This window comes from Aethalodelphis obliquidens, unplaced genomic scaffold, assembly GCF_003676395.1.
Source record: "Aethalodelphis obliquidens isolate GAN/ISIS:26980383/991018 unplaced genomic scaffold, ASM367639v1 scaffold84, whole genome shotgun sequence".
In the NCBI taxonomy this organism is placed as follows: Eukaryota; Metazoa; Chordata; class Mammalia; order Artiodactyla; family Delphinidae; genus Aethalodelphis; species Aethalodelphis obliquidens.
The window spans coordinates 6,983,025-6,996,815 of record NW_020838028.1 but is presented as its reverse complement, the minus strand read 5'-3'; the positions used below and the strand labels follow the sequence as shown (position 1 = coordinate 6,996,815).

The 13,791-nt window shown below is 37.1% G+C and overlaps 1 protein-coding gene across 1 annotated transcript in view; it reads right to left on the bottom strand.

Moving 5' to 3' along the window:
* Positions 1-13,791, bottom strand: part of SLC2A13 (solute carrier family 2 member 13) — a 437,595-nt gene that overhangs the window by 91,739 nt on the left and 332,065 nt on the right. Inside the window, exon 7 of the mRNA XM_027093554.1 lies at positions 842-967. Within this exon, the coding sequence (XP_026949355.1) occupies positions 842-967 (126 nt within the window). The remainder of the gene's footprint in view (positions 1-841; positions 968-13,791) is intronic.

Sequence of the window (13,791 nt, the reverse complement as noted above, 5' to 3'; positions counted from 1 at the left end):
CCTAATAAAATGATTAATGACAACAGCATAATGATTAATAATGATATATTATACTTCGTGGCTCCTAGGAGATACAAGCACTTTATTACAGATTTCATTGCCTTCATCAGTATTAGGAGACAGAATGAGAGGATACTATTCTTTTTATGAGAATTTAAAACATAAAAGAGGTTAAAGCCATGTCAAATAATACTTACATGTTTTTGTGTCCATGAATATGAATTAGTTCATATTTGTTCTATACTAATATTTCTTTTATGTGCCTACTATAAACCAATGTGATTTGTCAAAAAGAGAAAGGTTTATACTTTCTCATACTTGCCTATAATTACCAACTTTATCCTTATTTTGTTTAATTTCTCTGACTTCCAGGAAAGTACTAAAAGAATAAAAGAATTTAAAGTGATAATAATTCATTTTGACTTGACAATTTTCTGTCTTTCACTTAAGTTTGGGAGTTTGGAAATTATTAGTATAATTTAAAAATACCCAGCAGGAGAAACTGCCTTGGCAATATTTAGAAATACCTGCCTCAAGATCCAAAGTCATGTAGCTTATTAGGACAACGCTGGGTCTGAAATTTGGATTTCCTGAAGTCTAGGCTAGAGTTTATATTCTAAGTTTGTGAAACATACAGTTGCAATGTTGTCTACCCACACTCATCAGAATATGCTGCAAAGTAATGTAGTTATAAAGACCAGTTTCAAAGATTCTTTAAAAGAAGACCAATTTAAAAGAAGTAGAGTCATTGACTGTAACTGCAGTCATTCTGTAAGTTTAAAAATAAGACTCATTCTGAAATTTTATTGTATATTCTTATGGTATATACTGAGCTACATACCTGCCCCAGGCTGCCTCGTTTGTAGATGCTTTATTAACTGGAACACAGGAGGAGTCACTGACGGCTGATTTATTCATCTTATAGCAGAAACCGCAGTCTGGATCCAACATACATTCATTACAGTAACTGTAAAATAAAACGAGTTGTAGTCATGTTCAGAGACAACTGCTGCTCAGTCAGTACACAATATGTGCTCCCCTGCATTTTCCACTTTACTTTGTAGTAAGCTTGGGGCCATGGCACTTGTTTTGGTCATGGCAAATGACATGTGCTGAGGCAGGTGAGAGCTGGCTGGTCTCTTCCATCTCTCCCTCCTCTGGTTGCAGCAACTTTGGAAACTACTTTGAGATGGAGGATTGGATGTGCAATATTGGATGTAGAAGAACCCCTGTCTATCTACAGCAAATATACTTTTGTTTTCCTAAGCCACTGAGATTTGTTACTGGAGCATGGACTGGTCCATTTTGAACCAGCTGCCTGGTTCCAAACTGTACCAAAGCATTTATTTCTCTTAAATGTCTCCATCATGTACCATATCTTCTAAAAAATGGAATTTTCCCCTAATATATATCATGAAATAGAAAATTCAAAGAATGAAAAAAATTATATCTAGAGAAAAAAGTTAAAAAATAAAAATGCCACCACCCAAATAATGGTCACTGTTAACATCTTGGTGGACATCTGTATTTTTAATAAATATATATTGAAAATCAACTATGTTGTATGCTTAATTAAAAGAAGCTGTAACCTTTCAAAATTGTATAATTTTTTTTTATTTTTTAGGCTGCACCATGTGGCATGTGGGATCTCAGTTCCCCGACCAGGGATCAAATCCAGGACCCTGCACTGGGAGCACAGAGTCTTAACCACTGGACCACCAGGGAAGTCCCTAAAATTTTTTTTTAAAGAGAAAAGAAAAAAAAAGTTGGTGTAGGGAAAAAGGCTAACATTTCTCTAAGTTAATTACATCCACTGATTGGATTACAGAGCCATAATCAATTAATCATTGCTCACCTAACAGCAGTATCCTAAATGCAGGAAAATTTTAAAGAGGCAAAATCCTTTAGAGGGCAGGGTTTTCCAACATAAGCCTACAGCGTTCTTGTAGAATGAGTTTTCTCACTGTCATACTATTTGCCAGACAAACCTGGAGCACTTTATACATAGCAGGCACACACAGGTATGGAGATCCTAAGATGAATAAGCTAAATTCCCTGCTCCTTGATAGATAAAAGGCAACGATGAGAAATAGCTACACCAGTAAATAATGGTAATATGATAGAAAACAGTAAAGAACTACTCTAAGGACAGAGGCCTGATTATTCGCCTGTAAGAGTGGGGGATAATTTCAGAGACGATATTTGAACTGGATCATAAGAGAAATTTACCCAGCAAAGAGGTACAGAGAAGGGCATTTCAGAGAACTGCTTGTTCTTGGGCTGGCCAAAAAGTTCATTCGGGTTTTCCCATAACATCTCACAGAAAAAACCTGAACGAACTCCATACATAATTAAAGAACAGTCAATACAGACTTATTAATATCTACTGTGTACAAGTAATTACACAGTGGGGTGTGGGAGAGAAGCAGGGTAAGAATTACCACAAGTTAGCCAAAGAAGACGTGAATCCTCAAAACCAAAGTACTTCTTTGATACATTTAGCTAAATGGAAAAAAACTGGCGTTGTTTAAACATTAGATTATTGCCATTTCAGTCTCTGTCTGTAAACCTTTCCTTTGCAAATAGTCTATTTTTAATGAGACTTCAACCTTATTCTAAAAGCAAAAAAAGAGGTCTTTCAAAGACTACCGAAAGATCAATACACTTTAGAAAGGTGATACAGTATTGTGAATCTAAAATTTCCCACACTTGTGATAAGCAAAATAAAACAATAGAAAGCATAAGAAGTACTCCGAGCTTCTGGCTTTGAGAACTAGACTAGGCTAATTTGGAAAGGAAGATCATTCCTACTAGTATTTTGTTTGTTTATTTATTTGTTTTTTTTTTATTCTGCCCATATGAGGTAGAATTAACAACTTTGATTGTTTCAATGGCTTTAAATGATACTTATTTGGGAAATGTCAATTCATCCATTTGTAGAGAAATTACTTTCTACTTAATTTCTCAAAAAATACTTATTTCCTATAAAAGGCCAAAAAACTTAATGATTAAGGCTAATAGTTACCAAGAACCTACTGTATGTGCATGTCAGACATACAAGGTGTTACCCATAATGCTCCGCCTCTCTATCACCATTCAAGCATCCAACTCTGACCACAACCTTCCATTCTTCCAGCTTTCTTCCTAAATGATCCCTGCTCTGTCATGATCATTCATTCAACAAATACAAATATTTTACACTTACTCTGTGCCAGGCACTATTCCAGGGGCTGGGACTCATTAGCAAACAAAACAGTTTCTCTGCCCTCATGAAGCCGATTTGTATATTAGACCTCCTGGTGACCTCCAGTTAAGTGATCTATTTGCTCCCTATTCCTTAGCTTTTTCCTTTCTTTAGTTCTGTCCTTAACTAGCTTATTGACCATGACCCATCATTTCAACATCTTAAATTTCCCTGCCTATTTATCTTCTCATTTCACCCATCTAGCTATATATGAACACAAACATTTGCCTTTTCTGTGCCTTCACCCACCTAACCAAATGCAGCTGAAGGAATTACACAACACGGCAGATCGGTAGTTCCTCTGTAATACACTACTACCAGCCTCAAAAGGATCCTCAACAGCCTGAAAGTCTCAATAGTTTTCTCTAGTCAACTCTATAGGAGGACTATTTTAACCATTCTACACAAAAACTATTGCTCAAATCTCCAATGCTCCATTTCCCTTTACTCTCTGCAAATGACCTCAACTTCAGCTTTACAGAGAAAACAGATGAAAGCAGTAAAGATGGGAAATTTATAATCTTATAGCAAACATATAAACCATTCTACTTTTCTATGCTCCAGTTACGAAGAGAAGCCATTCTTCTCAGCTAAGGTCAACTTCTCTATCTGGGCTTTCATCCCATTCCATCTCCTCAGGCCATCTCAGACCTGATTATTGCTCCTTCTTTCTCTTAAGATAAAAGATTAGATTTTTGATTGTGATATTTTTCTCCTTTTAATGTAGGCATTTATAGCTATAAATTTCCCCCTAAGCACTGCTTTAATTGCATCCATATTTGGTGTGTTATGTCTTCATTTTCATTCATCTCAAAGTATTTTGTCATTTCCCTTGTGATTTCTTCTTTGATCCATTAGCAATTGAGGAGTGCATTATTTAATTTTCATATACTTGTGAATTTCCCAGATTTCTTTGTTAGTGATTTGTGATTTCTAATTTCACTCCACTGTGATCAGAGAACATATACTGTATTATTTCAATCCTTTTAAAATTTACCAAGGCTCATTTTGTGGCCGAGCATATGATCTGTCCTGGAGAATGTTCCTTGTACATTTATGAAGAATGTGTTATTCTGTTGTTGTTGGGTGAAGTGTTCTCTAGATGTCTGTTAGATCTAGATGGTTTATATTCAATATACTAATCTTAAAGCATCTTGGCCCCTTGGTTTCTAACAGCCTTCACCTCCACTTAACTTCCTCCACATCCTGGTAATTGTCATTATCTTGAAGAGGGGTCAACAAACTATAGCCCTTGAGACAAATACAGACCACACCCCGTTTTTGTAAATAAAGTTTTACTGAAACATAGCCATGCCCATTTGTTTACTTATCTATGAATACCTTCAACTTCAAGGGCAGAGTTGAGAAGTCTAACAGAATCCATATGGCCTGCAAAGCCACAGACATTTACTATCTTACCCTTTACAGGAAGTCAGCTGATCCCTGATCTTAATCACATACACAGATTTCTTATTCCTTTCCTTCAAGATCTCTTACTTCCTTACTCCTAGGATAACTGTTCTGTCTTAGAGATCTTCCACACTCCTTTTTTCCTGATGCTTCACTAACTGCATGGTTTTGCATCCTTCTCTGTCAGACTTTAATTGTAAACGACTTTAACCACTTTCACCAGATGCTCAGTGTTTTTGTACTTAGGTTCTCCTATAAAGTCAACCTATAAACTTTTATGTTTGTTTCTTTCTATGGTTTTACTTTCTACATCTAAGTTGCTCTTTACTGGTGGAGAATTAACATAACCAGGCATATTGGTGAAACGCCACAATCACAGTATTCAACTGCAGCTGGATCCTCACTGCTGGGAGGAAACTTTTACCTGTCCCTGATCAGTGATTTTCCCCATTCCCACAACTGATATCCCAAATGCCCACAACTCTCCTACAATCCCAATCCTTATTCCCTCCTACAAATCTTTTTGAAAATGGCCTTGCCTTGCTTCCCAGTGAAAACTGAAGAGATTAGGAATGAGCTTTTTCAACTTTAAACTCAGACATGAACAAAGATATCTATAGCCACATCTATCCTCGCCTGTTTTCCTCCAGGATCTGAAAAAGAATTGTTCAAAGGTCATCCTTCTATCAGAGCTTTCAATTTTATTCCGCTTGGTCTTCACTAGGACCAACACTTTGTCCCATTGGTTATTTTCTTCTCTTTATACTTTCAGACCTCTCCTAGAACATACCCCATAGTTTATGTGTAGGCTCTGGCCTTCCTCATATTAAAAAGCATGAAAAACTGTCTTTTGTACTACTTCACACCAGTTCATAGGGGTCGGTCAGTGAAAAGAGGCCAAATATTAAAAAGAGTTCAATTCCCTTGCAATCTCAGGGAGTGGGCCACTGTTGGGAACTGATTGGCCAACTGATCTGGCCTTGGAGCCTCTCAGGCTTCTGGAGGCAAAGTATGATTCCCTACCACTCCCTTATCCTTGACCTGGAATATTTGCTTTTCATCATTTGGACTATTTTATGGCAAAATTCTCCCAAATGTAACATTTCTAACTTCAACTTGACATTTAGAAGATAACACAAAACTTTAAATATCCTGGGGAATCTGCTAATTGACCTTTTAGAGAGCATATATCATAACTGTGGCTTTAACAAACAGTGTTGAAAAAAGGAACAACTTCTAGAAGTGGCTATTTTTTATTCATGATTTGTTCTTTAAGGCTTTCTTGAACATGACCTAATAAATTTACATGAGATTTTCTAAATATAAAATTTGAGAATTTAAATATATTTTTGCCAAATCAATGCTCATAAGAACATTCTAAGCATAGATTAAAATATTTTTTTGTGAAAAGCAGACTGGTATATTAGGCCCTATTTGTCCCCTCTCACAGTATGACCTGGTGAGTTCTAAATTTTGGACTTCAAGTTTTCCATCCCAGGAGCACATGATCTCTAAGAACCCACCCAGTTGCAAGATTCTACATGAAAGAAAAAGAAATACATATACTCTCACTCTAAATTCACACAAACTTTAATAGTGTAAAACATATTAGGATGCTGTAACATCTCACAAATATTTACTCTTACATACTTATTTCAAGGGCAGAAATTATAAGTGTGACTTACTTTAAGAAATTCTAAAGTTAGAAAGAAACTAATTAAGAAAGCATTTACAAAAGGGCTATGTTTTATCAAAGGAATTGCTGAATTAATTACATAAAATGGGGATCCCTCTCTTCTGATACAAAATATTTTAAACTTCAGACAAATCAGTATATAGTACAGTTGATGGTGATGGCCCTCCTCTCTGTGCACACCTCTACTGTAGAACTTACAATGTTCTTTACTGACTGGTTTGCAAGGACCTGAGGGAAAAGGCCATGCTTACGAACTCTGCAAATGCAGCACCCCACTGTAGGCTAGATACCCAATGCATGTTTATTGAATGAATCAAAGCATGGTGGCTCTATAAATCAAGGCACACTGTAGGTTCTTTAATCTGTTTCTGCCCATTAATAGAAAATAATTTTAAGGGGTGGGTAGCTTGGAGTGAATATCTGAGTCATTTTTTGGAATGAAATTAAAAGAAGGTAAAACCTAGTGTCAGATGGTACTTTAAGCTAAGCCCAGTTTTTAAATTGCCAGAGGCTAAAGCTGCCATTTGCAAACATTTAATCCACAACCTAAATGGAAATGGTTAGTAATTTTGATAACTCACTTTCAGAAACACCAGCTGCAAGGGGCCAATTTCCTTGAAGCCCCAAGAAAAGAGCCACACAGAGAGAGGGCTCTCTTTTACATCATAGCCTGCAAAATTTCATAGTAAAAGGACATTATGATATTTAGAGAGAAATTGTGGTAAATAAGTATGCCCAGAATGCATGCTGTTGTTCTTGACTGTGGATACTTTCAATTGGGGAGATTATACAATAGCCAGTGTTCTACTAGGGGTTGAAACTGCTGGGGAAACTAGCAGAGCATACTAGAAACTCTACTAGGAAACTGGAAAATATATAATCCAGACAATACCTACAATTAGAACCAAACAGTTCTTTTCTTGCTAGTTTCAAGGAAGGAAGATTTAACTTTTTAATCTCTGACATTTCTTTTTAGAAAGGGAGAAAAATAAGTATTCAGATATTTAGAAAAAAACTGGTTCTAAAATTTTAAAATATTTCCAATTAAAGTAAAAAAGAGTAGAATAAAAGGTGGCTTAGTGTCTAAGGGAGACAAAGGATGGCCTATTTTCATTCAGTCAATCTTTTACATGTTTCACATGGCACTCAGGGTCTTAACCAAATGTGTCCTCTTCTCTCTGCTGAGAAAATCTTTTAAAAATTGATTTGGGTTAATTTCAAACATTTTAAGTTTCTACTCTGTGAAGTTGAGGGTGAATCTGGCCCTATAGAAAACAGTCCATTTGTTTTTAAGTATGACTCATTAAATCCAATGAGATAGAACATTAAGAACAGTGGTCTTAAAATGCCTGTCTTGGCATGGCCTAAATTAAAAAAAAAATCAGTTGTGGTAAATGCAGGTGTTAGGACAATCCATTGCCACAGGTCCACTTTCATTCTCTGTGGGTAACTGTTCACTCACTCATTTCTTATGCATGAATTTAACATCCTACTTTGTGTAATTATGTCACTGTTTCCCAGACAGCTATTCTAAATTTTCTCTACTCTTTACTATGCCCTCCTTACTCCTAACTGTCCCCACTGCCTTCAAGCAGGCAACCTGGAATCCAGTTTACTCTTACTGGGGGGACAGCTTGCCTTGCTTGTAGCTCTCTGCAGGGCCAGATTTCTACACGAGTTCTGCAAAGAGAACTCCAGGACACCTGCCTTCTTTCTCAGCCAGACTGTACATGTCAGGGGACTCCCTCTCCCCGTTTGGACTGTGAAAGTAGGGAACTTGTGAGAATTTTTTAAAAAATAAGAAATTCTGGGGGACTTAAGGAAATTGCTGGAAATTAATTTAAAAAGCTAGGGACTACTGGTGCTGATTTTACGAAGTAAGTCATGCCTCACCACTTCATGAAAAGTGCCCGAACAGAGATTGCTGGTGATCTTCTCATTGTTAACCCTGGGTGCTTTTCTTTACTAAACTTATCATTCTATGATAAAATTTCCTAAACATTTTCCCTCTTTCCTAAAATTTTCTCATTCTTTGACACCATGCCCTTTATGTTTCTTCCACCTCTCAGACTGATGCATCTTTTCTTTCTCCTTGGTTCTGTTCTTGGCAATCTTCTTTCATTACTCTGTATAACTTTTGCTGGGAAACATCAGCCATATACAACCATTATTATTAGTGATACACAGAGACTCCACGACCTGTTTCTCTAGTTTGGTTCTCCTCCCTAAGTGCCAGACCCATATTTCCACCGCTCAATTTTCTGAATGTTCACAAGTACCTTAAAGCTCCATCTTTGACTTTCCCCTCAAAGCTTTCCTACTGCTCTTCTGTGTTTCACAATTTAATAACCTGAGCATGATCTGAGACCACTCACATTTACATAGTTACAACTCCATCAGGTCTATCTCCAAAGCATGTGTAGTTTCTCTACTCTCCATTCTTACCACTTCTCACCTGGACTTTGACTTGAACTTGCCACCTCTCACCTGAACTCTTCCAATAGTCTACTGAGTATTCCTGCTTCTAGACTCCTTCCACTTCATCTTCTACATTGTCCTAAATCTAACCTGATCCAAACTCTCTCTTGTTTAAATCCTGCAATAGCTTTCCATTGCCTATAGGATGAAGACCAATCTTATTATGGCATGATCTAGTCCCTCCTTGTCAATCTTTTGTGCTATTTCTTCACAGATGTCACAGGTTGTAGTCATTCCATATAAACTGCAGGATTCAGAATATGACATGTTCTTATGTTTTTCCTCATAATGTTTTCTCTGTCTGGACTATTATTTTCCACCTTTGTTTTCCTACACATTTGCCTCGAGACTCATATTTGGCATCACCTCCTCCGTGAAGCTCAGATCCCAGCAGAATTAGATGTATCACTATGTTATCAGAGGAGCACAAAAGTCTATTATTATTACTGTCCATCCCACCATTTCTCTAAGGGTTTGTGATATGTTTGCCTTTCCTTAATGCACTGTGACATTTTCAAGGTAGAGATTTTTGTCTTGTACATCTTTTATTCCTAGTGATTTCCATGTTGCCTGATAGATAAGTGTTCAATAAATACCTGTTTGTATAAATAAAGGGATGAATGAATGTCACTTATATTGACAACAGATTTGGTAGTTCTCCCTGCAGTTCCATTAGAGAAGTTACATATCATTCACCATATCTTGGTCCATGAGATCATAGGATTGAAGCTTAAAATCAAGCTGTGAATTGTTCCTTACAATTCATGGCTCTCAGATCAAATCCACATATAATTTGCTGCAACCTTTTGGAACACAGTCATATTTCTCATCACTTCCCCTTAGAAACTAAGTCTGAAAATGCAGTGGATTCCTGAGTTAGAGGCAAAAAGTAATTCAGAGCAGGGAGGCTTGCTGATTAAAAGCAAGCACAGGCTCTTGCTCTTTGGTGCTGTTAAATAAGGAAAGTTTAGCTGATTTGTCAGAGTGGGTTCCTTTTTTTAAAAAAAAATTTTTACTAGTACTTTAGGCTCTAATTTCTAGTCACTGATTGTCTAACCTTCTTTTATGAATTCTTGGATTTGTTCTCCCATTTTATCTCAGAAAAGTATACCAATAAACTCTCTAAAGGGGAGGGAGGTAGAAGAAGAGAGTTCTATCTGCCAAGCCCGTCACCTTCAATAGGGCTAAGTGCTTTCCTATTATACTACATGAACCTTTGGTCAACATACTTAAAAACAAAACCCTCAATTGCAACTTTGCAAATATAAGATGACGTGTATATGCATGTGTTTATATACGTACATATGTGTATTTATGTAAGTAAATCTGCATGTGTGTGTGTGTGTCTTCTGTTTCTGGCTTCTTTCATTTAATATGATGTTTTCAAGGTTCATCCAAATTTTAGTACGTCATTCTTTTCTATAGCTGTGTAATATTTCATTGTGTGGATATATCATATTTTGTTTATCCATTCATCAGTTGATGGAACAATTGGGTTATTTCTACTTTTTGGCTATTATGAATAATGCTGCTAGAAACATTTGTGTACAAGGTTTTATGTGAACGTTTTAAAAAATTCTTTTGAGTATATGCCTAGGAGTGGAATTGCTGGGTCCCATGGTAGGTAACTGTATGTTTAATGCTTTGAAAAACTGACAAACTGTTTCATGCATGTCAAACATGTTTCATGTTCTGATATTTAATCTTCAACCAATTGTACTGGTACAGGCATAGTCTTGAATGTCATCAATTTTTCCAGAGTAGTAGTCAACTGAAGAATTTTGTCATTTTTAATGGGTACCACCAAAAAAGAAGATGTTTTCAAGATAACAGTGCTATCAATCAGCAGAAAGAAAATTCTTTACGCCTTTCTGCAGAAAGAATGATAGGGAATCTTGGCCAATAAAAGCAGCAAATAAATTGTGGGAAGATACGAGTAATGTTCACCAATGGCCTTCCATTTCAAGGTTTATGGAGGATTATAATTCCCTACCCTCTTGAAGTTAGGAGCAGCCAAGTGACTAGCTGTGGTCATATATTGTGAGTAAGTGCTAGTGGTAGGTCACTATTTATCTCTGTGATGAATCCTAAAGCCTTGAGGTAAGAGGTGGCATCATAAAATGTTGGAACTTCCATTAGCCTAGGTTCCTGAGACATGAGCAGAGCCTTTGTTGCTTTAAACCACTAATATTTTGGTGTTTTTCTTTTTTGTGTGTGTGTTATAAGGTAATGCCTTTCCTAGCCTGACTGCTATAACAGCTGAAATTATTTATGTATCATCCTGGTTATCAGCTACAGTAATATGATTATTGACACATGATTTTACTGAAGAGTTACAAACTGACCACTATTTTGTTGATAGATACTTTATATGTAAGTCACGTAGTTTTACCAAAATAATAATAAATAAGATAAATAAAAATAAACTAAGAACACAGTTTTGTTTGGGGCTCATCATTACCATTTGAAGACTTTTATATAAGGCTTATTTTATGTATATGTGATTGTATTTGTATAAACACTGTCCCTAAAAAGCTGTATAACACACTCCCGCGATATGCGGTTAACTAATCTAATCACACCACCAGATGTGAGTTGCTGATTTCTGCATCATGCTCCTAACACTAGCTCTTCTACTTATTGAGAACTTTCCAATATTTCAAGGTCTAGGTCTCTTGTTAACTTTTACTGTTTGGAGTATAAAAACTGAAATGTGAATATATAGTATAGTATCTGCATTCTTTGTGAATACATGGTTATGTTGACTTTCATATATTTTCTTTAGGTCAACACAAAAAAATAGGTTGTTTTAAAATGACAATATATATTTTTTATCCATCTGTGCAAACACTTCTTAAAACTGCCTCTCTTTGGGGGACCCATTTTTGTTTGTTCATTTGCTTTGATAATTCACAATTCTATTTTAAGTATTACCCAAGTACCTCCTTATGCAGCAAGAAAGAAACTTGGTGATCAAGCCTGTTTTATATTTTTCATCAAACCCTACAACACCTGGCACTATGTTTAACATACTGGCAAGTGCTTCACACAGAGAAAACAAAATCAAGAGGTAAAATACATTTTGGTTTATTTGGCTTTGCTTATCAGCTCTTCCATGGTTGCTTGGAGGACTTTTTGATTTTCACAGGAAATGATTTGTTTGAAAGTGAAGGACAAAGTGAGTTTTACTTGGAGAGTGAGAGAAACAATCAGCCCTGAAGCCCCAGAATGATGCTTGATTTGGAAGCTGTGCTGCTTGACGGAGATGAAATGAGGTGGCCTGGACGTCATCTCTCTGGACATGATTATGTCCTTTGATGCCTGCAACTCTAGTGTGATCATGTGCTCTTTCAAACTAGAACCTGCCTCACTGACAGCATTTTACAAAATAAAAAGAATTCAAAGTGGATGAAACCAATAGGAACCAGTAAAGTGATGTCAGGGGTTGGGTCAAAATACTAATACCAGCATACAATGATTCTTCTTCTCTAAGGAAAATATTCAGATTCACACATATCATACATCTCTCCTCATAATGTTTTCTCCTTCACTAAAGAAGGAAGATAAGAAAAGAACAGCTTTCATGGTCTTTTTTAAAAATTTCTCATCTGAGTGTACAGGTACAGGCTAATTTGCCCAAAGGGTATTTCTTTGTGAGTGTATCTCATCTCTTTGCTTCTTTTCTTTTTTTTGGCGGTATGTGGGCCTCTCACTGTTGTGGCCTCTCCCATTGCGGAGCACAGGCTCCGGACGCGCAGGCTCAGCGGCCATGGCTCACTGGCCAACCGCTCCACGGCATGTGGGATCTTCCCGGACCGGGGCACGAACCCGTGTCCCCTGCATTGGCAGGCGGACTCTCAACCACTGCACCACCAGGGAAGCCCTCTTTGCTTCTTTTCTTAAATTATTTTCTCCATATTTATCTATCTGTGTAACAGAGGCCTAAAAAACAACACTTACCGCAAACCAACTAAACAAAATAAAAACTACAATTAAACTTGTATCAGATACTCAAATTCAAAACTATGTGGTTAAGGCCACTCTGCTCTAAGGAAACCAAAGGTAGTGAATCATTTAAAACACTTTAGAACGATTTCACTTTATGTTAAGCACTTGCTTTTTTTTTTTTTTTTTTGCGGTAAGCGAGCCTCTCACTGTTGTGGCCTCTCCCGCCGCGGAGCACAGGCTCCGGACGCGCAGGCTCAGCGGCCATGGCTCACGGGCCCAGCCGCTCCGCTGCACGTGGGATCCTCCCGGACCGGGGCACGAACCTGCGTCCCCTGCATCGGCAGGCGGACTCCCAACCACTGCGCCACCAGGGAAGCCCTAAGCACTTGCTTTTACAGCAAAGATGTTCTATGATGATACTGCTAACAGCAGGAAAAGAATTTTCTGAGCAGAGTAAATATGTGTAAATGAAAATAAATGAACAAAATAAAAATATTCTTTAAGTCCCAAATAGACTACCACTCACAAAAATGGTTTCTTAAGAGAAAGAATCTCAATTACACTGAGTGAGTGAAAATACACCAACATAGGTATTTTTAGACCTACTGGCTTTTGATTATCAGGAATTACTGTCCACTTCCCAAAGAGTGTGTAACACCTGTCAGTAGAAGCATCCTGCTGCTTAACTGGTAAATTTCAGAATGATGAGTGTAGTGCTAGCTGGACTCTTACTTAAAGCTAGTTTTACTGTCTGCTAAGCCATATGATCTAAACTTCTTCACTCAACTTATTTAAGCCTCAGTGTCATTGGTAACATGGGGGAAATAATACCATCTACCTCAGTTTTGCTGAAGGATAAAAGAGACAATCCCTGTAAGCCTTAGCACAGCAGTTGGCACATTGTGACTATATAAAAAATGGTAGCTGACATGACTACTCCTTTTGAATAGATGAGCAAACTGCACAACAAAGAGCAGCTATTTCACTGGTTTACAAGGCCAAAAGAAATGCAATA